General features: G+C 32.8%; 3 protein-coding genes across 3 annotated transcripts; 2 read left to right on the forward strand and 1 right to left on the reverse strand.

Moving 5' to 3' along the window:
- The first annotated feature begins 4,514 nt into the window (after positions 1 to 4,514).
- LOC145585481 (thioredoxin H-type 1-like) lies at positions 4,515 to 6,316 on the forward strand. The gene is made up of 3 exons (XM_081642182.1): positions 4,515 to 4,674; positions 5,671 to 5,793; positions 5,904 to 6,316. The coding sequence occupies exons 1-3, from the start codon at positions 4,597 to 4,599 to the stop codon at positions 6,063 to 6,065; spliced, it is 363 nt and encodes a 120-aa protein (XP_081498308.1). The 5' UTR covers positions 4,515 to 4,596; the 3' UTR covers positions 6,066 to 6,316.
- Positions 6,317 to 8,149: 1,833 nt separating this feature from the next.
- LOC145585482 (thioredoxin H5-like) lies at positions 8,150 to 9,467 on the forward strand. Its single transcript, XM_081642183.1, has 3 exons — positions 8,150 to 8,298; positions 8,960 to 9,082; positions 9,192 to 9,467. Exons 1-3 carry the CDS (start codon positions 8,224 to 8,226, stop codon positions 9,357 to 9,359), a joined length of 366 nt encoding a protein of 121 aa, XP_081498309.1. The 5' UTR covers positions 8,150 to 8,223; the 3' UTR covers positions 9,360 to 9,467.
- A 1,850-nt stretch (positions 9,468 to 11,317) lies between these two features.
- On the reverse strand, positions 11,318 to 18,126 carry LOC145586610 (beta-galactosidase 3-like). Its single transcript, XM_081643491.1, has 19 exons — positions 17,662 to 18,126; positions 17,091 to 17,186; positions 16,803 to 16,915; positions 16,586 to 16,652; positions 16,383 to 16,475; positions 16,115 to 16,258; positions 15,917 to 16,005; positions 15,707 to 15,812; positions 15,516 to 15,603; positions 14,393 to 14,511; positions 14,160 to 14,321; positions 13,897 to 14,075; positions 13,372 to 13,469; positions 13,116 to 13,225; positions 12,910 to 13,020; positions 12,712 to 12,825; positions 12,387 to 12,589; positions 11,968 to 12,304; positions 11,318 to 11,885 (listed from the first exon to the last, which is right to left on the reverse strand). Exons 1-19 carry the CDS (start codon positions 17,827 to 17,829, stop codon positions 11,775 to 11,777), a joined length of 2,508 nt encoding a protein of 835 aa, XP_081499617.1. The 5' UTR covers positions 17,830 to 18,126; the 3' UTR covers positions 11,318 to 11,774.
- Positions 18,127 to 26,369: the final 8,243 nt, after the last annotated feature.

Raw genomic sequence — 26,369 nt, forward strand, 5'->3', positions numbered from 1 at the left:
TTGTGCTCTTTTATCTTGTAATTGTGCTCTAAAATTATCTTGTAATTGTAATTTATTTAACAAATCTACAAAATGATTGCTTAAATTGGGTACAAAAGGAGTAGATTCTTTAACTACTTTAAAGTTTTCCTCCCGATTTTAGGTGATCATGGAATCGATTTTCATCACCTTGCCCTTATGGCTCTCTAAAAAAAATTGCTTAACTAATGGTAAGGGGCCGGGTTAAGCTTATGATTTGGAGGTCGCTAGTTTGACTCGATCTCCCAAGGAGCACTTGGAGTCGTTTGAGATTATATTCTCTTATTACTATTCTACCAATCTTATCAGGAGGGGATTGATGAGTTGGATAAATAAGGCCCCGTTTTATTTGAAGTAAAATGTTTGTATGGAAAATGATTTTCTCGTTTTCTTTTATTAGGTTTGTGAAGGGGTGGAAAACAATTTTTCCAATAGTGGAAAAGTGTATCCTTATTAATGGAAAACACTTTTCTTTACAAAGTAAGGGAATCTACATTTTTCTCCCTCCTCCTTACCTCTTTTTTACTTCCCTCTCATCCATCCTCATATTCACTTCTATTTTTTATTTTTCTTGAACTTTTCTTGTATGCAACCAAATAAAGTGCAATTGTACTTTTCTTTGAAAATATGTTTTTCATGAAAACTAATTTTCATTGAAAATGTTTCACATTAAACCTATGAGGGCCTAATAAAAGGAATCTTCATCTAATAGAATTTTTATTAGGTCATAAAATACAAATTTGAATGTGCTTAGATATCGGATTATATATAATTGGGAGAATCAATAAGCAATTTGAAATTTAATTAGTGGCATAATAATTTGCTATACACTGACTTGTAATATATTATATTTGTATAGAGTAATTAGAGGCTAGAGCAAATAATTTGACATGTTTCACCATCATATTTAATGCATGTCATGTCTAGTGTTCTCTATTCCTATCGTGTGATATGATTCTCTATTTATTTCATTTGTTCATACATCAATAGCTTTCCACATTCTTGTAATTTTGTATGTAGATTTTTTTTTTTTATGATTTTGGACCTACAATTATTGTTTTTGTAGATGTACTACTTTGTTGATGGTATATATTGACCATTCGAATACATAATAACCTCGATGTAGGTCTTAAGTTTGAGTCTTTTACTAGCATATGGCCCTGTGGAATCCAATCGCACCCCCCCCCCCACTCGCACAGCCATACAGAATTATACACATGCATTGAACTTGCAAATGAATTGAATCGATTGTGCTAAGATGTTCCTATGCCTAAACGTTTTTCTAGTCTTTATAAATCATTCTTTTGTTTGCACCAAGAAAATGTTAAAAACCATTAAATTTTAGGTAAAACATCAATTCTATAAACAAATAATGTATAAGTAGTATTGATTTAGCTATACATACCCTCATAGACCTAGGCAAAAAGAAATAAAAATGAAGTACTATTAATTCGATTTTGACAATTTTAGAGCACATTATGTGTTTGCTATACTGTGGATAGCACATTAGCACCAATATTAAGTACATACGGACTATAATTAACACCAAGATTACCTTACATCAGTATCATCTTGGGCTAATCAAATTTGTATTTTAATTGTGACAGAATTGTTGTTCCTAGGGTTAATTCATATATGGAAGTGGATTATACGTACAGTAGTTAGTCTTGAGGCCTTGAGGGAACACTATTATGTCCCGTTTGTTAGTAAATACCATGTCAAAGATCGAGTTTTGTTGTTAGAGGTCAACGAAAAAAAAAAAATATATATATAGGGTTCTGTCCGTCGAATGAACACCTCCAACCCCACGGGGATGCAAATGAGGGTTGTGTACTCAAGCGGAAGCAAAATATACACTACAGGTGGATAAATATTTCGTGTTAAGTGTCGAGAATATATAAAGTAGAATTCTACAAAGTGTCGAGCGTGGCAATTGCTTATTGTATATTGTTTTCCTTGTACACCCACTGTGATTCTGAATATGTTGACGATTTAAGGCATTAGTCACCTAAAAGCACAAGACTGGGAATAATGTAGCCATCATTAAGACTCTCATGAGTTTTGAGTTACATTTATTAGAGAAGTAAATAAAGGATTATACTCCCGAGCCCAAACGACTGGGCTGATGGGCTCAATTAGACTAGAAATAAATACGGGCTGCCCAATTAGAGAATTAATGGGCACGCTAGGTGGGCAAGGCTGACCCAAAACAGTTTCCTTTCATACTTTAGGTAATTGTTTTTGTAAGTTGAAGTGGGCTTCTCTTTTCTTTATTGACATGCCTGGCTTACATGTGACTCATAAAACATTTAATTAGGTGAGTAAAGGATTAGAGATACTTCAATTGGTTAGGGTTCGTTTGACATTGCTGTGGTTTTTTGTTTTTTGTTTTTTAAAAGTATGTGATATATGTCGCATAATGAATCAAAAATTATTTAAACTTATTAAAATCATGATAATTTTGAAAACTGACAACAGCAAAGTAGAAACACTTTTTTCTTGTTTTCTATTTTTGGTTTTTGGTTTTAAAAAAAATAGCAAACTGAAAACCAAAAATGATGCCAAACAAACCCCTAGAGTTTTTTTTTTTTTTTTTTTTCCGATTTCTGGATTTAGGAACTGATTGTGTTAGAAATTTAGTAGAACATCCGAATAATAAACTAAATTCTCTACGGGATGAAAAGAGCAACAACTTTGTTGCATAAAGCCTATAGTGAGGGATGACAATGGGTAGGGTATAATAATATCCGTACTCATAAATTTTTTTCCATACCCATACCCTATTTGGATCCTTAGGGTCTAAAATTTTTAGACCCTTACCCGAACCTTATGTGTCTAGTAGGGTCCAGGGTCCAAACAGGGTCCTTTACCTTTTTTCCCCCGTAATTTTTAACTGTCTTTTTTTAGTGTACAAAATACAAATGTACGATTCCATATTGCACGAAAAAAAAAACCTAATACATGAGAACATTAGATTAATTTGACAAATCGTACAACTATGAAAGTGGGCGCCTATGAGTTCCTTACTTAGGGTTTACTTTTACAAGTATTTATTGATTTATTTTTATTTAATATATTGAACGGGTCTAAGTACGGGGTGTTGGGGTTGGGTGAGTCTAGGTATGACGGGTCCACGAGTAGGGTTCGGATTTGAATTCATTATACCCGGACGGCTGGACCCAGGCCCGTCCCTGAGGCAGGGCATCAGGTGCCATCGCCCCGGGCCCAAGGGAAGGAGGCCCAAGTTATTTAATAATTCATATTTAAATAAATAAAAAAAAAAGCAAAATATCCTTAATTATACAATATGGCTATACGCAGCTTTCCATATCACATTCATACCCCCAAATTTCAACTTCCAAGCATAATTACTGCCTATATTCATTCCTAATTAATTCCCAAAAAATTCTTAATTGCTAGAATTAATTGTTACGGAGTATCTTCTTCATGTTAATTTATTTTTACAATTTCAACCTCATTAATCTCCTAAAACAACTCTAACTCAAATGGCCTTCTTCTTCTTTGATTTTCAATGGGATTAGGTTCACAATATTTACATATACATAATCCTCCATCCAAATCTTCATCTACATATCAACAAATTGTTTTCAATCTTCTGATTTATAATCCTCCATCCTTTTTATTTTTTTTTTTATTTTTTTTTTATTTTTGTGTGTGTGTGTGTGTGTGTGTCTTGGGTATATAATGTAAATCAATATTTTTCTGATTTAATATGTTCTTTTGTGTGAATTATCATATTTTAGTTCATTGCTTGCGGAATTGGAGTCGGAACATTTGAGTTTATTGTAGACGCTATTATTGGTGAATTTGGATATAGAAATGGTCATAGACAAAAAATTTTATGATGATTTGGTTACTTAATTTTAATTTTATTGTTTTTTTTTCCTTTATTGTAATTTGGAATATTATTATTTCAGTCATTTCAAAACAAAGCAAAAAAACAAAAAAAAAAAAAAAAAAAATTATTTTGCATTTTTTACTTTACTCGATAATCAGGGCCCAATTTCCCATTCCACCCATAGGCCACCAAAAAGCTAGGAACGGGCCTGGCCGGACCCTTAATCTACCCGATATCACCTAGACTCATACCCTACCCGATCCTACAGGGTCTAAACAAATTGGACCCATACCCGTTTCCATCCCTAACCTATGCGAACATGCGTCGGAAATTCCCATAAAAATAGTGATAATCTTGATATCAAAATAAACTTGATCACTTTCTTTATCGGTCAAATATTCCATATTCTCTAGCTGTTTCGTAAATGGAAAGATAAAACAAATTTTCAAAAACCTTTGAATAAATAGAAGAAGAAAATCAAAAATAAAGTACGGCGTAAAATTAAATTACTAACGAATATTAAAACACCGCGTTAAGGAAAGTTAATAGTGCGAATAAAAAATGGGCCCAGCCCAACAAATACGCGGCCCAACTTTACACATTCCTTTATAAATTGTTGAAGAGGTTAATCTTTCCAATTTCAACCAAAGCTAAATCATCGCTTCTTCGATTTATTTTGTCTCAAAAAAGTTAGGAAAACAGAAATTCAAGAAATTAAAATGGCTGAAGTTGTTGGATGCCACAACGTAGACCAATGGAAGCAGCAGCTTGAGACTAACAAAAGTCCTGACAAATTGGTAATTTTTCTATCCATTATTTTTTGTGATTTTGTGACGAATTTATTAGTATTTTTTTTATATATATGATTGCATTATTTAAAAAAAAAAATAAATAAAATTGTGAGGAATTGGGTGTTTTTTTTTTTTTTTTCCTAAGTTTTACATGATTATATGGTATGGAGAAATGTAATTTATATGAAATTTTATTGATGTGTGATTTAATTATATAACCCGGGGAAGTATTTATGTAATTATGAATTACGTAGTATATGATTTGATTTACATGTGCAATTGGGTTGAATTGAATGAATTCAAAGATTAATTCTTTATACGGAATTTAATTTGATTGATTTTTGATGTTTATGAATTTGATAATTTGAATTAGAATTAATTCTGTCAAACCCTAATTCACGAAAATAAACTGAGAATTTTATTTATGTTTAAAGTAATTGGAATTATGAATTGATGATATTTGTGATAAAAGTGAAGAAAGTTGGGAGTTATTACAAGCGCAAATTGGACTTTCTGTGAATGTATGCTATTTTGGGTGAGTAATGTTTTTAGGAAACCCTAATAATCTACAAGTAGTATGCTATATTGGGTGTTGTAATGTTTTTAGGAGACCCCAATAATCCAGATCTCATTAGACTACGACTAATCCAGATTTAAGTGAGGACATACACCAATTGGAGGGATACTAGCTGATCTAAACTCTTGTTGGTCATTGATTTCCTGGTTTTATGAGAATAGAATTCCAATTGGGTTTCAACTTTTGAGTATGGTGTGCGCCAATTGAAGGTGTATCAGTATATGGTCCTTACTAGTGCCGGTTGAGCTAGAATATTACCTCTAATTAGCCGATCAAAACACTTGTTGGTTATGTTGACTCTCAATTGGGTTTCAAGTATGGTTTTGGGTGATTGTTTGATGTTTTGAGCTGTCAGAAACAATGATTTCTTCTTTGTGGTTCGATTTAGGATTACTGGATTAGTAAGCTGATGAATTTTATGGCAGATTGTGATTGATTTCACTGCTTCATGGTGCCCACCGTGCCGTTTCATTGCACCCATTCTGGCTGAGTATGCCAAGAAATTCCCACATGTGGTATTCCTCAAAGTTGATGTTGATGAGTTGAAGGTATTTAACTGAAACTCTTAAACCACAATTGTGCCCCCCATAGCTACTTCGTTTCTTTGTATTTGCATAATTGCATTCATGAATTTTGTGTTGGAAATCATTGCTTGCAGAGTGTTGCTGAGCAGTATGAAGTCGAAGCAATGCCGACCTTTATTTTCCTAAAGGACGGAAATGTAGTTGACAAGGTTGTGGGTGCTGACAAAGATGCCCTCTTCACCAAAATAGAGAAGCATGCAGTTCCTTCGACTGTTTCCGCATCAGCATCAACCTAATGAAGTTAATCGCGAGCTCATTGCTCTACCATGTTAAACTTATTTATTCTAAGTACTATTAATGTTTTACCATATCCTGGGTTATGAATAGTTGTATGATTCAGCTGTGGTTTATGGTGTTACCAATGACAGAATAGCGAATAATGTACTGTATTTTGTGGGATTACTTGTGTTCTCATGGGTATGCTTATTGCTTACCTAAGAGTTGATCAGTTGTTTCTTACAATTATTATTGCTTTCTTTGCGTGGAATTAGTTGTTGCATTATTAGTGTGATCTGCAATTATAATGTGACAATTAAAACCAGATCGAAGTAGTATTATACCCATTATAATAGGTAATGAGAAACCGAACCTCTTTGTGGCTGGTTCTCGGGACAGGGGAGGGCTTACCACCCCCCAGTACCTGATTGTTGAATAACTTCATCTCAGGAAGAAGATTTAACATCTTGTCACCCATGCCTTGCTAGTCTTTTTGTGTTGTTCGAAAGGGAGGCTTACTGATTAGATTATGGCTGAATTGTTTGATGTATAGGCCTCATCTTTAATAATCAAAGCATTAGGCTGAAAACTTATTGCAAAGGAAAGAGTTCATACAAACTAGCTATGAACAACCACCTTTTATTTTTTTTTATACATATGCTTAATTAGTATCTCAGCTTTAAATGAAAATAATGAAATGGGAAAATTCAATTTTAGGGATTGTTAAAGCATCATATTCCTCATGCCCACTTTGAAGCGTGTTACATCGATAAAGCTAATGAACGACCAACAGGGCGTTGAATAAGATAGCTAAAAGTAGAAATATTAAACTAAAATGAGCATTAATTACACCGATTGACGCGTGATTTTAATGTTTTACTATATTTTTCCAAATTAACACCATTTTACAAATATTTTTAAAATGCTTACCTAACGTCCCGAGGGCGTTTGCAAGATCCAATTTGTAAATTACAAATTAAAAGTTTAAAAACGTCCAATATACCCATTTGCCCATTTTTTTTTATTTATTTTGACCTACAAATGAGGTAAGAATATCAAATCTCTTTCTTGCTACATTCGTGCCCGGTAGGCCGGTAGAATTCTAATTTTTTTTTTTTTTTTTTTTGAAACCTTTTGTATTTTTTAATAAACATTCGTTCCCCTGATTTTTCCAATATGGTAATAATCTAGATTTACTTTATACTTCTTACCAGTTATTCCATTCACACAATCATCACTTTATGTATCTTTCATTGTTAAAATATTCTCCACCTATAATTTGAATGGAAATCTTTTTTTTTTTTTTTTTTTTTTTTTTTTTAAAGAATAATTTAGGAAAATTTGTATTTTGCAAATTGCAGCCATTAAAAAAAAAATCGCAAATTGCAGCTCAAAAGCTCTTATAAATTGTAAATTGCTATCCAATTCAACTTTTTTATCGGTTTGCATATTAAAAAATATATTTGCTTAAGGATTTAGTGGTCATTTTAACCCTTAGAATCTGAATTGAGCTCGAAATTAGCAAAAAAAAATAACGTAAGTGCCTCGTTTTGCATAACAAAAATGTATTGATTTGTAGTCAACTATTTTTTGCTGTAAAAACTAACACTTACGTTAATTTTTTGCCAATTCCGAGCTCAATTTGGATTATTAAGAGTTAAAATGGCCGCCTAAATCTTAACCAAATAATTTTCGACATGCAAACTGATGAAAAAATTAAATTAGGTTGCAATTTACGAGTACAATTTATATGAATTTTTGGGTTGCAATTTGCAAATTGCAAAATACTAATTTTTTGGTATTTAGAGAGCCACAACTCCACAAGGGGCGGGGTGATGAGAATCGATCCCAAGGATATCTGAAACCGAGAGAAAAACTCTAATCACTTGATCTAACCCTCACTCTCTAAATAGTAATTTTAAATAACTGCAATTTGAAAAAAATTTAATAATTTATTATGTAAGTCTTTGAGTAAAGAAATTAAAAAACAAATGGAATTAAAATTACTCATATCAACAAATAAATGAATACCACGTCAAAAGAAATGTACGTAGTATAAATAGCAAAGCGCGGCCCAAGGCTCAATTATAAAACTAAACTGATAATCTTGATTTTCGCATTTTCTTATTTACGACGAAACCTTCTGAAAGCGAGGAGAAAGAAAAACAAAATCCAACAATGGCGGAAGTTTTTAGTTGCCAAACCGTTGACCAATTTAAGCAGAAACTCGATGATGGAAACTCTAAGAAATTGGTAACTTTTTTTTTTTGCTACCACTTGTTTTTGTGAATTGTGATGATGAAATTAGAGAATATGACTCATTATTAAAAGTTATACTTCATACTTTAGGCTTCTTTGATTGATTATTGGTCATTTTTTTGTTTGATTTTAGTTGATATTGATATTGCGTGTATTTGTGTGTTTTTGATTAATTCCGACGAACTTGTTCATAAAATGGGATTGAAAAGAAATTGAATATTTTGTTAATTGATGAATGATTGGAATCGTGAAATGTTAATATGTCTTCTATCTCTATAATTACGTTTTTGTGAGACAATCACCATCGATGTAGAACATCATTTAGAGACGGAGAGAGTATATTAAAAAGAAATAATAAATAAATAATAAAAAGAGTTGAGGAATTTGGAAAGAGGGTGACAGTTGGTTAGTGCTATTAGACTCTGATTAATCTGGATTGGAGCCGAGAGCCGAGACAATCTGCAACTGGGCTCCCGGTTGGTTAGGATGGAATAGATGATTTTATGGTTTAACATATGACATAATTGACATTGTCCATAGTTGGATTGGATTTTAAGTATGGTGTGTGTGTTTAACTGTTTATTTGAGGCTGTGACCGGTTAAAAGCATTGTTATTGTTATTGTATTTGTGTTTACTAAAGGAAATTTATGGCAGACTGTGATTGATTTCACTGCAACATGGTGTGCACCGTGTCGTTTCATGTCACCAATTCTGTCTGAATTTGCCAACAAGTATGAAGATGTGTTGTTTCTCAAGGTTGATGTTGATGAGTTGAAGGTAAATATATAGTTGAAATTCTGAAAGCATAAATTTGCCACATTGCTACTTCTATGTTTACTCTAATTGCAGCTTCATTTACTTGGTGTTGCAAATCAATTGCTTTCAGACTATTGCTGAGGATTATAAAGTCGATGCCATGCCAACTTTTGTTTTCCTGAAAGACGGAAAAGTAGTTGACAGGTTCGTAGGTGCAAATAAAGAGACTCTTCTGAAACTCGTTACTGAGCATTCTGGTCGAAGTTTGCCTGAGGCTGATCCCGCACCATCCACTTAATGAAAGTTATCAATGAACTCTTTGCTTTGTGATGTTAAATTTATTGCTTTGTACCCTTCTTAATGGTATAATATATCCTGGATTATGAATTTCTGATTTTATGCTTCAGCTTTGGATTTATGGTTTCTAAGATAGCAGAATATTGTGTTCTCGTGGTGGGTATGTTTACCTAGATGAGTTGATTGTGTGATCTGAACTTATAATGTGACAATTAAATCCGAATAGAAGCAGTATTCTTTACTCTGTAGTCTGTAAAGTGTATGTATTTGGGGTCGTTCTTATTTGTGTGATTTAATTTATAATGAGCAGTTTGATGTTACAGATTCTTATTCGTATAGATTTTCTGGTTTATACCTTGCAAGTATGACTGAAATTTCAATGGTCTTTCTTATTCAATTTCAAATTTGGGTTCTTTTTTGTAATGGTCAAAAAGAGACTTTGTGAATAAAACACAGTAATGGACCATTGCCCTTTAAGCATTGTATTCCTTAGGCCCTCCGCCCTCTTGTGTAGGCACGAGTTTTTTGTTTTATTTTTTTTTTTTATTAATTTTTTTTTATAAAACCTACAGCGGGGAAAGCTCAATTAATTAAATCAGCAAAAGCAAGTTCCATCACACGAGGCGGGTTTACATCGTGCCTATAACGTAATAAAATGATAGTACAGAATGTTTTGTCGTTTTAAATTCTGACGAACTCTAGCTCAGATTGAAAGTTTTGTTAATTGCTAATGATTGGAATGGTGAAATGTTAATATGCCTTTTATGTCAAAGATCGATCGTACGTTGACTTTTTTGTTAGACAATCAAGATTGATCATACGTTGACTTTTTTTGTGAGACAACTACCTTTTGAAGAGGAATATTATTTAGAGACGGAGAGAGAGTATATGATTAAAGGAAAAAAAAAAAAAAAAAAGTTTAGGAATTTGGTAGAGTGTGACAGTTAGTTTAGTATATTAGACTCTTACGCGGATTGGAGCTAAGACAATCCGCAAGTGGGGGCAATTGCTCCCAGTTGGTTAGGATCGATAGAATAGATTAGATGATTTTCTGGTTTAATTTATGAAATTGTACATAGTTGGATTGGATTTCGAGTAATGTGTGTGTGTTTATTTGAGGTCGTGAGTTGTTATTGCCTTGGTGTTTGGGAGTTAGGATAAAAATGTTTGGAGTTTAAGAGTCTGGGGTACTAAATGAATTTTATGGCCGACTGTAATTTATTTCACTGCAACATGGAGTGGACCGTGTCGTTTTATGTCACCAGTTGTGTCTGAATTTGCCAACAAGTATGAAGATGTGTTTCTCCCTCCGCCCCTTAATTATACCTATTTCTCTCTATTATGTGAGTAATAAATGAAAGAAATATGCATATAATTAAGGAACGGAGGGAGTATTTCTCAAGGTTGATGTTTTTTTTTTTTTTTTTTGACGGGCTCAAGGTTGATGTTGGTGAGCTGCAGGTAAATAGCAGAAATTTTGAAAGCACTACTGGAAAATTTATTGAACTCTTTGCTTTGTGATGTTAAATTTATTGCTTAGTACCCTTATTAATGGTATAATATATCCTGGATTATGGTCTTTCAGTCTGTTGTTCAAACAGTTGGGTTGCTACCAATTTACGAACTGAATGGACAATTTGATGTAAAAGATTCTTAAATATACCTTGCACTATGACAGAAATCTCAACTGTCTTTCTTATTCAGTTTTAAATTTGGATTCTTTTTTGTAATGGTCAAAAAGAGGATTTGTGAATAAAACACACGTCTTGGACCATTGTCCTTTAAGCATTGTATTCCTTAGGCCTTCCGCCCTCTTTTGTAGGCACGATATGAGATTTTCGCTGCTGATAGTCGAGAAGCTGCATGCCTGCATTTTCGCATTCTGAAGTGCTGTTGAGATTTCTGTACGACTGTATGTATGCGCCCAACACTCTCATGGCGACTAAAACTTACATAAAATACCAAAAATGAATTACTTCATTTAATTAGGCTCAAAAGATAAACAATACTTGAACAAAACGCATAGAATAATGATGGAGCACAAACAAAGATATGAAGAAGAAAAAAAAAAAGGAAAAAAAAGGAATCGAAAAGCAACCACAATTCTAAGATACCTACTCCTGGAGCACACATAAATAATAATCAGAATATATTATCGACTCCTTCGCTTTGATCTCATTCCCTAATAAAAGGTGAGGGAATGGCAACTATACACAGACACCTTGCTGTATAATCTGCTCAATTCTGTATCCGTTTCCACAAGGATAGGATGCCATTGATGGTCTTTGACCTTTATTTATCTTCGTCTTCCTTCTCTACCTCCCTTATCACTTTCTATATGAACACACATGGTCGTAGAGCTCTATAGCCTTTACAAACTGGAAAGTTTTGACTGTTTTAGTTTTGGTGGTTGTGCTTAAGAACAAATAGCTTCGACGGTTAGTCGTTTCAACGTGTTATGACAAGGATCTCCCCCGAAATTTGAGTTGGATATAGGAATAGAGCATCTTCTTTGGCCAACACAAAGCTGCACCCAGGAACAAAATATTGGTAAAAGATTTTACTTGAAGAAAAGGTGAAGCGAAGTAAGGTATAGTATAGAGATGTACCTTCTCTACTATATCGTGGGAGCTCTCAGAGTGGCATGCCCCCTTGACGAAACTTCCACAAGTTCCGAATGGGGTGCCAAAACTTGCAAATTGGATGGATGATATGGACTGCCCTGGTCCACACTGCAAGTGAACCTTGGCACGGTGCATTATTTGCTGATCGCCATTGGAATCTACCCGCCAGTTCTGAACCATTGGATGGTGTTCAAATGCATCCGCACAAACACGTGACACTGATCTCTTCACCAGAGAGATCTTTGATGCATCCCCACCTAGTTCTTCGAAGACAACCATCAGATTTTGTGTTGGCTTTAACCAAGCCCTTGGAACATGGTACCTAAAATTCAACAGATAACACGTCTAAATTGATATGCCCTAACATTCAAATTTCAGTAAATGCTGATTAAATCAGTTATTACCATCTTTGGGTTGGGCTATTGCAGCCAGATTGGCAATTTCCTTGACGGTATGTTCCAGCGTAACTGCAAGGTTTGCAATCTCCCTTTGCATAAGTAGTCCAATATCTTCCTATACTTCTACCATTGATCCATATTTCACCTTTACCCATGTTTTTCATATCTACAGCCAATGGTTCAACCCCACCAGGTGCATCAAAGTTGGCCTGGAACATTACAACGAGAATATATCAGCGGACGGGGGAGACTACTTTTCATTACAATTTAAAAAGTCATAAAATAATCTAAAATAGGGAAGAAAAAAAAAATGCAACACACAGGTTCTTACCTTATACCAAGTTAAGGGTTGAGTTTTCTGTGCAGCAAGTGAAGCATCAACCCATTCATTAGACGAAGCTCCATTTGGAGATGTTAATTGCATATTCTCTCCCTTCAATCCAACCTGTCATTCAAAATAACTAGTTTACTGAAGTTCTTAAGGTTCATCAACGAACAAATTAATGTGTCGATTATGTATGGAACTCACTTGATATGACCATTTTTGCCATGTTAAATCCTTCTTGCCACTGCTAAGACCATTCAACACCACTGGACCAAGAACTCCAGTCTTCCATGCTTCATAATGTGTCCCGATATTCTTAATGAACAAATCATTAAAAGATTTTATTATCAGCATGTTTACGAGATCAGGTTCTAAAATTTGAAGCATTAAAATCACGGTCAGAAGTTTACCGGTAAACCAACTGCCACACTTAGCAAAGTAATTCTGTTCATTCCTGAGTGAAGATTGACTGGTCCTTTAAATGTTAATCTCCTGTCCTCCCTAGTCCCAAAAGCTGACCCTGTTTATAAAAATAATAGCTTTTTCATTTTTTGCTTCATTAACCATAACCCTGTCTTTATTTATCCTCACATTTACGTGCTTGGCATAATCACTCCCAACTCAAATAATTGAAATCGTTATTTGAAGAATAAAGAGAAAAGATACCTGCAAACTTTCCATTAACAAAAACATGAAGAGCAGGCCCTGCTGATTCCACCATGAGACTAGGAGCTCCATGCAAATCTGATGGGCTGACATGGACACTAGAGTAAAGCAACAACAAAATGTCAAGATTTTACACTAGAGTAAAGCAACAACCTTCCGACGAATTTGGAAACCAACAGAAAGAAGGGGCCAGGTAAGACGCTTAAATGCCAAATCAGCTTTCAGACAAACATAACAAATCGTAAATTGGTTGTGCATAAGTGCATTCCACACTAAACCATCAATTCCATAGAAAGATGCATTACATACATACAGAAAGCAAGTGTACTTTTTGATGAATTCTGGTAATTCTTAGGTAATTTTTTATAAATCGGACTACACGGGGACAAATCAATTGTTGCATAAACCATCCTTCACTTGTACAATTAGGAGCAGTAGGTAAGTCATATTCTTTTCATTTTCTATTTTTCCTGTCCGAGAACTAGGAGGAAAACAAAGAACTAAAAGCAACTTTTGGGAGCTCACCTGGTCATGTACCAAAGATAGTCACTGCTATCTCTGGTGACATTGATCTGTTCTAGAAGTCCAGGAGCTGTCATCGTTGGGCTTTCCTCCAACGAAGAAAGATCTTCATCGTACATCTTCCACGAGAGCAACCGAGAATTGGCTGGTATCATTTGAGTATGTGAGGTTTGAACTCCAACCTAGATGACAAGAATTGAAGCCTCATCAATATAGAGTTTCGGCACAGTTAAATTATACGAATAGTTAACACACTCATGACTTACCTTAGCAGTGTTGAAGACTACATGTTTGCAATCAGGGAGTATGCTAATAGACCAAGCAGGTAGATCATAGTGCTCATTATTGAATTTCACCCTTGCTGATGAAGTGTAATGGAAGTTGGATAGAAAAGCAGCACAAGTTCCTTGACCTTTGAAGACAAAAGCCTGCAAAAAAGGTTGATCAGCCAAACAACACAAGGTGAAGAAAAAGCGAATTTACAGAAATAGAAACTGACCTGATGATAGGTTCCCAATGAAGTGATTTCAGGTTCCGAAGAGAGTAATGCTCGTTCAGAAAGCTTGAGGGCTCGATGTAGATCCTTTAGGTGCCCATATTTCGGTTGCCTAATCAAACCTGTGAACAATATTACATTTAATGGGAAAAGTCTTAGATAACCACCAATTTTAAACTCAATGATAGGTACCAAGCACCCTATTGTAATCTAAAAAGGGCAAAAAGAGAGCTCTCAGAAGAATGGCAAGAATATTGTCCTTTTGTGTTTCTTAGGCACCGTTTGGTGGAAGGGAAGGTCTATTTCATCTGATTTACTACCTCCTTTTGCAACGATTTGGCATAAAGTGTGAGTAGAAAATGTCTAATCGTTGCAAATAATTTAAAACGGAGGTAGTATGTTCTTTTCTTGAGTAAGTACTAAAAGGGTTTTCAAAGAAAAAGTTGCTCCTCTGAAGAGCTGACTTGGAATTCAAACTACTCCTATGGAAAATAAAATTGCATAGTCATACAGATTGAACTCCAAGCTGTACAAAAAAGTTAAGCGTGTTTGGGTATGAAGATCTTTATAACTGGAAATGAAATCACGTAAGTATTTCAATTATAGATTGTTTGGCTTGAAGGGTATGGCAACAATTTTCCTTAATCAAGGGTAATTGATTCCACCCACCTTTTACACTCCTCAACTGATTGGTAACTGATTTTATTGATTCCACCATTGATTCCACCATTGATTCCATTTTATTCTGTTTCCAACCATACCAAATGCACCCGTGGAACAAAATATAATGCTCTTATACCAGCTGAACATGACCTTTTTAGAGCAAAAAAAAAAAATTATATGTTCTTATGCAAATGCAACGCTTCAACAAGCTTAATATAAATGCAATTTTTTATCTGCATTAATATATGATGAATGTAAGCTACTCTAAAATCTAATTAGACTGCTTGATCACAGCAAGTGAAATCTTCAAGTCTTCTATTTAAGAATTGACAAACAACGATCAAGACAGTAACATATTTGTCAGGTTATTTTACTTTTTCCCCCTAGATTGTATCTACTACAGGTTGTGTTGTGAGCTACACCCTATACCCATCAAACAAAGATATGCAAGCTCAAGTCTTACCATATTCATCGATTGGGGCATCATAATCATAACTAGTCGTAATGAATGGTCCACCGGCTGTTCGTCCAAAATTGGTTCCACCATGGTACTGTGAGTAGCAGCAATCATCAGTAGGCAAAATACGATAGGCATGAACCTTCTAATATCAATCAGTAAAACAATAAGAGGATAATCATAACATAGTTACTAACCATGTAATAGTTGATGTATGAACCACCGGTTTGTATAAAACGAGCAACCGCAAATGCCAAATCTTCAACTGGTCGCTCATGAACTGGACCTCCAAATTCAGTGAACCTACAAATGACAGCAAAGAATGTTATCCCCAAAATAAGAATGACAAAATGCAAACAGGACTTCAATGAAAGTAACGGTATAAGTTGTAAAAGCAAATGTATTACCATCCACTCCAAGCTTCAGTCCACATCTTGGGTTTGTTTGGTTTATTAGGCTTGAAATAATCACAGTAGAAACCATTGCACGTGTTTATCTATCACCAGAAAGCACAAAATATATCAGTCAAATGGTCTACCATTTATACTACCTAATTGTGAACCTAATCACGTTTCACTACGAATTTGAAGGTAGGTTTATCTTACCAATGGGTCTGGGGCATCATCTTGCTTACACATCAACCATGGGACTCCAGTTTTTAATCCATTAGCCATGCTTGCAGCCCAGTCTACATATGCTTTACCACCAGCCCCGAATTCCTTTTCCTCCGAACCATATTCATTCTCAATCTGATAAACATGATCATATTATGTGAGTGCTTGTCACGCGACTTCATTTAAACACGTCAAAAACCAAAAACTGCAAAACTGAAAAGCGGTGTATGATAAGGGAGAAAATTATAAGACAATAGACCTGAGACATGATTATAGGACCACCCTGAGATGCAAATAAGTTCTCTTTTTTCATCATATCAACAATCTTCTCAGTGAAACCTTGCATTGCTCTCTGTATAATCACAACAGTAACACCCAAAAAAATAACAATTTTCAGTAAAATTCTGCTGAGAGTACAGTACAATTAATAATTAAAAAAAATTGCAAAAGAAAATTCAGGACCTTAAATGGCTCATTGTCTGTTCTAAAGCTGATTCCAGGAACATACTTCAACCATACAGGGAATCCACTGCATCCAATCGAAGAGGAAATCGAAAACAAACCAAATTATTACTAAAATTAGAAAGCATTTTTTTAGTTATCACTTATAAAATATAAAGAATTGAAAATATAGTCTAGAATTGATTCTAGAACAATTAAAAAAAAGAAATGTAATTACCCAAAATTCCATTCAGCACAAACATAGGGACCAATGCGGAGATTAACATACAGTCCAGCTCTATGAATTATCTTTATGAACCTTACTAAATCATATCTCCCTTCAAAATGATACTGCAAATTCCAATTAATATTCAACATATTAGATTCTTATACTCTTAAAATATAGTACTCACGTCGTGCCAAACTAATTGTCACGCAGATCGTGTAATTTGAACTACTAACGTGACAACTAAATCCGGACTACGATTAGTGAAAATAAAGTTGAATATAGATCCAAGAACAATACTTTTCCAGGGGAAGGTTCATGCCCATTCCAGAATACATAAGTATCAATAACATCTAGTCCTCCATGCTTAGCCTTCTTTATAAGATCTTCCCACATCTGCACTCACAAAATAATAAAATATTATCCTAAATGTTACAATTAATTTCAAATTATTTAGAATTCAAACTATACCATTAAAAAATTATCAACTAGTAATTCAAATTTAACAATAATATACCCATTTCACCAAGTAGCAAATTCCCACAACTCCAATCTCAAGAATTATTTTCAAAGCTCCACAATGTAACCATTAATTTCAAAAATATCTATACTATTTAAAACAAACCCATTTTTATATATTAAAAATTTGCTAATAACAAAAACCCATTTCATCATCTAAAAGCTCAAAAATATAGTTAAAAATATTCTACATCGTTAACAATGAATTTCAAAATATCAAGAAATTAAACAAACCCATTTTAAAATGCAACAACAACAAAAAAAAAAAAAAAAAAAAAAAAAAAAAAAAAAAAAAGCACAAATTCAATAAAAGCAGCAAAATTTCAGCAAAAAAAAGAGAAGTGAAAATTACATCAGGGGTACTTCTGGGATAATGAATGGAACCAGAAATGAGGAGTTTGCGTTGGCCATTAATGGTAATACCCTTATTATCATAACCAATTCTAGCTGAATTTATCAAATGGAAAAAACCCAGAAAAATGCTCAAAAAAATCAGCTTGGAAACTGAGATTGCTTCCATTCTATCTGCAAATAACTCTGTTTTCTCTCTCTAGAACTCTCTGTTTTCTGGGTTTTCCTTGGATTGTTTCTCTCTCTAAAACCCAAAAATATTTTGGATTTTATAAATGTGATAGAGAGAGAAAGTAGTATGTGTGAAGTTAACTTGTACTCAATTTGAGCTAAAAAATAAAAATGGCTGAAAAAATTATCAAAAGAAATTTAAATGAAAAATAATTTATAAAAAAATTGTAGATTGGAAGGTAGTGGGAGAAGTAGGCCATGCAACAGTGTATCAATGTGTTCACTTCACACTCTCACCCTCACTGCCACATTATTAATATGAGCTTATATATATAGTTATAAAAAATAAAATAAATAAATAAATAATCTTTTTAAAAGGTAGAGTTTGAAGCTTTTTTTAATGGAAATTAGTGAAGAAATATAAGTGGTAAAAAAAATAAAAATGCAAGTGGTTGTAAAGAAGTGGGTGATTAAATGTTTTGAACGTTAGAGCGCTGGAAACTATGGAAGAAGAAGGTTGTTTGCTTAACTTTGAAGGCGATTCTTTCTCCACTTAATTATGTGAAAGAAGTTTCTAATCCTTAATTATAAGTTTCTAATCCCAATTTTAATTTTTAAAGGAATTTACTAGGAGTCTAGGAGTAGATAATTACGGATTGTTACCACTAGTCCACTATCCAGCATATTTTTCTGTGAAAATTAATTGATTGTTACCATTATTTGCGTATGGAAAAATTATTAGTTACGAGTAGTACCATTACTTGCGTATAGAATATGATATGCATGAACTTATCTGAATATCTGAACTTGTCAACCCTTATCTAGTTATCTTATACAGTACTTCGTATTAGCATATATCGTACATTATGCGGATTATTATCGTATATTATTGGACCTTATTAAACATGGATTGTGTTATTGAAAATTTTCACACACATTCGGTTGCACCGTGCACGTAAGTGTATGTACACCCGTGTGTATAAAAAATTATGTCGTGTCATTAACCCTTATCATCAAACTTATCGACTTTAATTTTATTTGAACTTATTATCCCTTATGTTATCTTATGGATCTTATTAAACCTTACTAACTCTTACTTTCCTAACCTATCAACTTTTTTTTTTTTTTTTTTTACAAAGTCAACCCCTATCTAAGTTAAACATATTATCCCATATATTATCATATCGATATTGTTCTGCCCACCTTATTTTCATTTATTAATAAAATTAATAATAATTTCAAGTCAAATAAGTTCAAAAAAATAAGGTGTGATAAGACTATAAGAGTTATCCAAGTTTATACAACTAAGATAAGTTCATGTAAATTCAAATTATTTAAAATCATAGAAATTGAACACACCCTTAGAATGTATTTTATTCGTCTATTTGAGCTGTCTATGGTAGACCTAACCCTTATCTGAATTATATTTTCAAGAACTAAGTAAGATTAAGATAACAAATATGATTTTAGATAAGGATTAATAAGCTTAAATAAAACAGGCTCAACATTTTTTGTGAGGAAAAATAGGATCAACATAACCAAAGAGCATATATATCACTAATTTCAATTCAGTCTACGACTACAATGAGTTCATAAGGGATTAAGGGTCATATGTTCAGATAAATTCAAATATATTTAAATTAAGTATATTATTTGGTAAAAAACTACGTCACTAGATGAAAATTATACATGTTTAAAAATACTATTGCAATCCAACTAGGTTGAAAATATACTTTGTATTACTTTGGTTTTAGGAAAAACATGTTTGTAAAATGTCTACTAGGTAATCCGACATTTTGTGACATTTAAAATGAGGATGAAAGAAAAATGGTGATGAATTTTATTCCCCTTAAATTAGTAGTTGTAGTTCTTCATAAGTCCATGGAAGTGGTTGGAATTTCAAAGTGGTTGCAAACGAAGCCAATCTCACAGTAGTGTTTATTTTCATTTAGTATACTTAATTGTAAATCATCTGTTCTCCAACTTTATCATATCAAAGTTTGATTTTTTTGAACAATTTCACATTAATGTATGCTGATTTTATTGTTGTACTCACTCTATTTGATTTTATTAAAGAAATACTCCTTTCTATTTGATTTTATTAAAGAAATACTCCTTTGTAAAAATTATGTACCCAGTGAAATCAATTAAAAAAAAAAAAAAAAAAAAAGGAATACATAAAGCATTTATTTTTGAAGGAGTAAGATATTTTTGCCATTAAATTCGGAGAAAATCTTTAAACTTTATCGTTTTAAAATAATGTCATTTGATTCACGCAAAAAGAGGTATTCAGTTTGAAATATTATAAGACTAGTTAATGCCCGAGCCATGCTCGAATTTTTCATTTAAATATGGTTGAGTTATCTTTATGCATAATATGGAAAATTAATTTTGTTTGATGATTTTTATTTTTTGAAGGATGTATGATTATTTAATTAGTCGATAACAATAATAACTTTTATCTTATCTTCTATTTTATAAAACTAACTTTTTTTTTTTTTATTAAACTACAATAACCTAGAAAAGAAAGAAAAAAAAAAAGTTTTTGGGTGGGAAATTTTTTAATGAGGTGCTGACATGTGTATTCAAGGGATATTTTTGGGGATTACTTTAGTATAGTATAGTTTTGGCCCCGTGCAATACACGGATTATAAAGTATGATATAATAATAGTCAATTGAAATAGAGTTAATTGAAATTAAATGACTTATGTAACACTTTTTTTAAAAAAAGAAAAAAAATTGAATTTATTAATATCTATCCTTTAAATTTATTTAAATATATTTTTTTTTGATAAAAGTAGAGCAGGGAAAATTTTTCACAAAATCATGCCAATGTCCCCTCCGGTGATTACTTTAGTATATAAGTAGTATAGATAGATTAATTGTACTTTTTTTTATTTTTTTATTTTTTTATTTTTTTTTTAAATTAAGAGATTATTTTTAGACATAATAATGATCATATCTAAATAATCCTAATAATCTTATCAAAAACATTTAGTAATCATCAATTCTACTCATACTACATAATTACTACCACATTATGATATACCCTAAGCTACCATGAACTTATAATATGTACATTTCAACATTTGTACATGTTCTTTACACCATATAAAGAAAATGTCTTAACAATTTGTGTACTCAATCTTCTTATAGATGTACTCCATGCATATTAGTTTATAGTCAAGTTCGTTCACATTATTATTGTTGACAATGAAGTTAAAAAAACTCTTTCAGTCTTTCCGATGCATCACACGTAATACTTTGACTATTTAATTTCCACCGAACAAGAAATTCTAGCAATATGAATGTACATGCTAATCAAAACCCATGATTTTACAAGAACCCTATCTAGATAGTAAGATAGATCGTACTTCCATCTGTTTATTATTAACTTGGTATGTCAGATAATAACTTGGAATGAAGAAACACGTAACATACATATTGTCCCTTTAGTTTAGTTTGTTGACCCATAAATATTTTGTCACGTACGATTGAACTTGGAGGCTGACGGCCTTGAGTATATCCTTAGTAGTTATGGGTTATTTCGATCTCTACCACCAAATTCTACGAATTTATAGAAAGTTGCATTATATTATTTTGCCTACCTTTAACAATTATCAAATTCTCTGTCAAAAAGACAATTATATATGCCCATGAATATAATATATTATGCATTTTATTTTTGGAGGGTATGTCCTACTATTTTTAAGGTATGGTCACAAATAATTTAATTTTATATCTAACAAAAATATCTCAAATTTGTGATGGTGGGGCATTATTTAGATCATTATCTGCTGTTATTCTGATTTCTTCTTTTTGGTTTTGTAGATGGGGGAAGAATGCTTTCAAAGCTACGCCAATCTTTGCCAAAAGTTTTATAATTTTAATATATATCCAGATATGAATTATTGAGTAATCAATGTGTTAGATATCGGGAAAACTCCTCAAATTGGAGTGCGTACCATTGATCCCTTTATATAATGTTACAAGGCGATTCCTAATCACGTTTGGAATCTAATAAGATAATTATACAAAATATATACAAATATATCCGACAAATATTATCTAGAAAATAATATCTATCACACCCCCACAGTCGAAGCGGTAGGAGGACGAACGCAGAGACTGGATCTGAAGTCTAAAAATAGCTCCCTTGATAAGCCCTTAGTGAAGATGTCCGCAAACTGAAATCGTGAAGGCACATGTAGAACCCGAACTTCACCCAACGCTACCTTTTCCCGAACAAAGTGGATGTCCAATTCCACATGCTTGGTGCGTTGGTGATGAACCGGGTTACTAGAGAGATAGATTGCACTGACATTATCACAATAAACGATAGTAGCCTGTCAAAGGGGACAATGAAGCTCCAATAATAAATTACGAAGCCAACAAGCTTCAGAAACCACATTTGCAACGCCTCGATACTCCGCCTCTGCACTTGATTTAGACAAAGTAGGCTGACGCTTTGCTGACCAAGAAACGAGGTTGTCCCCAAGAAAGCAACAATAACCCGATGTGGAACGACGGGTGTCGGGACAACCTCCCCAGTCAGCGTCAGTATAAGTAATCAAGCGAGTAGGAGCAGAAGGATATAAATGTAAACCATGATCAATAGTACCCTGAATATAACGCAGAATGCGTTTCAACGCATCAAAATGCGGCTCCCTGGGATCATGCATGAATAAACACACCTGTTGTACCGCATAAGCAATATCTGGACGAGTAAAAGTAAGATACTGAAGTGCACCTGCAAGACTGCGATACAAAGTAGGATCCCGAAATGGAGAACCCGAATTGGCACTAAGTTTAGACTTAGTGTCGACTGGAGTGGCGGCAGGTTTACAGGAACTCATACCTGCTCGCTCTAAAATTTCCTGTGCATATTTTTGCTGAGACAATAGCATATAAGAGGGTGTGCGTGTAACTGCAATCCCCAAAAAGTAGCTCAGTGGCCCTAAGTCTGACATAGGAAATTCTGTCTGTAAGCTAGAAATGATTCCCATGCGCAACCTGTCAGAAGAAGTGACTAGAATAATATCATCAACATAAAGCAGTAAATATGCCAAATCGTTCCCTTGCCTAAAAGTGAAAAGAGAAGTGTCACTCTTAGCAATGACAAACCCCAACTTGATCAAATAATTCGCAAATCGTTGATACCAAGCCCTTGGAGCTTGTTTCAAACCATAAAGAGCCTTGCGAAGACGACAAACATAGTCAGGTTTACTCCGATCATAGAAGCCCGGAGGTTGATGCATATAAACTGTTTCCTGTAAGTCACCATGCAGAAAAGCATTTTTAACATCTAACTGATGAATGGACCACTTTTTAGCCATGGCTAAACTGAGTATTGTACGAATGGTAGCCGGCTTTACAACCGGACTAAATGTCTCATCACAGTCAACTCCAATAACCAAAAAATATTGAACCTAGGATCGTAACCTAAAGCTCTGATACCATGTTAGATATCGGGAAAACTCCTCAAATTGGAGTGCGTACCATTGATCCCTTTATATAATGTTACAAGGCGATTCCTAATCACGTTTGGAATCTAATAAGATAATTATACAAAATATATACAAATATATCCGACAAATATTATCTAGAAAATAATATCTATCACCATGTATTGTTTTGGTATCATTATATTCGAAATTCCGATATAATCTAGACTAGTTGGCCTGGTGATCTAATATGATGTAAAAAATAATTCATTTGATTATTCTAGTAGCTTATTGCTACAAGAATCCGATATAATAACCAAAAATAAATAAAATATACTCTATATACATATAAATAATCTATGTAGTATGATGTTAAATGACACAAAATTCGGTTCACGAATGTTGTTTTGAGATAAATTTTTGACGGTCAAGTGCAAGCGTAATTGCTTGTATGAACTACTCGACCACTATTAAAATCTAGAGGTGGCATCATCTGTTGTAGTGTAGCAATGGTGATCATAGTCAATCCATTGTCATTTTGTTACCATAAGGAGTAAAAGTTATCGTGTTATACGTAGAAATTTAAATGGGGGACACTTTCCTTAGCATACAAACATGGTAAAGTATGACGAGGCTATAATAGTAATATAAGGCTAGAAAACAAATTCTTGGAGCATAGCCCCTAAGACAGCGCTACTAATGTACTACTTCGTATATGGCTTCAATCGTGGGTATATTTGCTTTTCAATTCAAATTATAATATAATTTGTCAAAAAATTAGGATTCCATCTTTTTGAAGTTAGATTTTTTGGACCCAATTTAATTATACATATTGACCTATAGTGTTCTTGATAAAATTATATGTGTCTTCCTTTGTCTTTACTATTGTCTCATTATTATTTATGTGTTTCCGGTACTTTTTTGTCTTAAACATCACTCTTTTTGAGTACTTAATTTGTCATTGTAGTACATTCAATCTATTTTTTGAGTAGTGTTAGCTATACAACAAATTAATACAATGGAGGTTAATTTTTATAAAATTAATATAAAGTATTATGACATGTTCTCTTTAACTTAATTTCAGTTCAGTTTCCAATTTCCTTCTCTCATAAACAATTCAGTTCAGTTCAGTTCAGCTCAATTCAGTAAATTAGAATAGACTCTTTGTTATAGTGTAAATGTAAAATTATAAGATAATAGAGGCGAAAAGAGGAGGAACAAGGTGAGTATATAACAACTATATTTATCAATACATGACCTTTAAAAAAAATTAACAAAAAAAATCATTGCCACTAAGCTACAAACCAAATGAATAAATTAAAGATAAGAATGCACCAACTTTATTTATTTGAATTACTGTATGATTTTCCTCTTTATCAAATCCGATCTTTATTTTAGTTGTTTGCAAGATGGACTTAATGTTGTTTAATGTTGAGAGATGATGTGTTATATTCTTGAGAGAGAGGTAAAATAATACTCTGTATATATACTACTTTTATTAATTATATGTAACTTTTGTGTATTATTTATAAGATATTACATTTGATTTTTATTATTTGCAAATTAAGGACATTATTTATAAAATATAAAATATTCTATAATTCTAAATAATAAAAATCGAAGGTTGTATAAAAAATTTAAAAGTTGTACATAATGATTAATGATATAATATACTATATCACTACGTATGTCATGTTGGATAAAGAAAGTCATGCACCAAGCTAAGCAAACTACACACTTGCGCATTTGATTGGACATACATGTAACATGTTCATACATTCCACAAAATCTAGATTTACCAACTTTTTAACACAACGACAAATGCAAGTGCTAAAAATTCAGTATAACTAATACAATTCTTTATTAATTCCTTCGTAATAACGTTGCTGTATAGTGTTCAGAGTTTCAGACTGCTGTGTTTTGAAGGGAACCTCGAAAAATTTAAGACTTCGTACTTGTATAACTTAAGCATTACGGAGTACTGTATTATGATGATAATCATTTGCTAATTAAATTACTCAAAAAAATTAATTCCACTAAGTGTCAAAAAGACTCATTTAATTTAATTGTAAACTTTGTCTTTAATAACCGTGTCACATGAATATTAGTTACCTAATATGATCTTTATAGATTTTGATTAGTATAGTTTAAAGAGATTAGTTACTTTAATTTTGGACCTACCATTGTTCCATTTGTCATATAGATCTAATTTTTAGCATCATTTTCTAATCTACAGATCTCATCATCATCACACTACACAACATGATTAAGGGTAACTAGATCTAAGCTAGTAACTTGCTTGCAAGCAAAATTTCTAAAATGTAATCCTCTTGATTACATAGTCCTTTTAGTCAAACTTAGTGAATAAGACATGTCTAAAAAAAAGTTGAATGTATAAAATGATAACTATAAATCCTAAAGTTTTGAGTTGTGAAACGTATTTTAAATCAACACGTGTTTTGCGGTTTTTAATATTTGATTTTAAGGTGGCATTACTTATTACTCTATACTTGTTTTGATAATGAGAGCGTTTTCTTGCTTGTGAGTTGTGACTAAAGTCTTGATTACTTTAATGTAGATTTAGGGTCTGAGCTGAGCTGAACTGAACTGAATTGTTTATAAGAGAAGGAAATTAAGAACTGAACTAAACTAAATTAAACTGATTGAAGCTGAACAACTAAAATTAAGCCGAAGAGAACAGACCCTTATAGCTTAGAGTTGTAGACTTGTAGTTGAAATTCATGAAGTTTGATTATGATAGAAATCAATTAATTTGCAATGTTTAGAAAAAAATTGTTGTAAATGATCAAACACTTAAATCAATTTTTTTTGTCGGTAAAATGAGTCTTAAAATAAAAACTTTGAAGTTGGATAGATGAATGAGTGAAAAATACATACTAGTGAGTAGTGATAGGGAAAAAAAAAATGAAAACTTTAGGAAAAGAAGGTCCACCTCACCAAAGTAGTACTTTCTACGTCAATGACTTAACATAGACGTTTAACTCAAATTCATTTGTTAAATTAACTCCATTTCTAATAATTATGAAACTACATTTAACTTTAGATACTCAATATGAAAAATTGCTTTTATTA

The sequence above is a fragment of the Chenopodium album genome, chromosome 16, assembly GCF_948465745.1.
Source record: "Chenopodium album chromosome 16, dcCheAlbu1.1, whole genome shotgun sequence".
Classification (NCBI taxonomy): Eukaryota; Viridiplantae; Streptophyta; class Magnoliopsida; order Caryophyllales; family Amaranthaceae; genus Chenopodium; species Chenopodium album.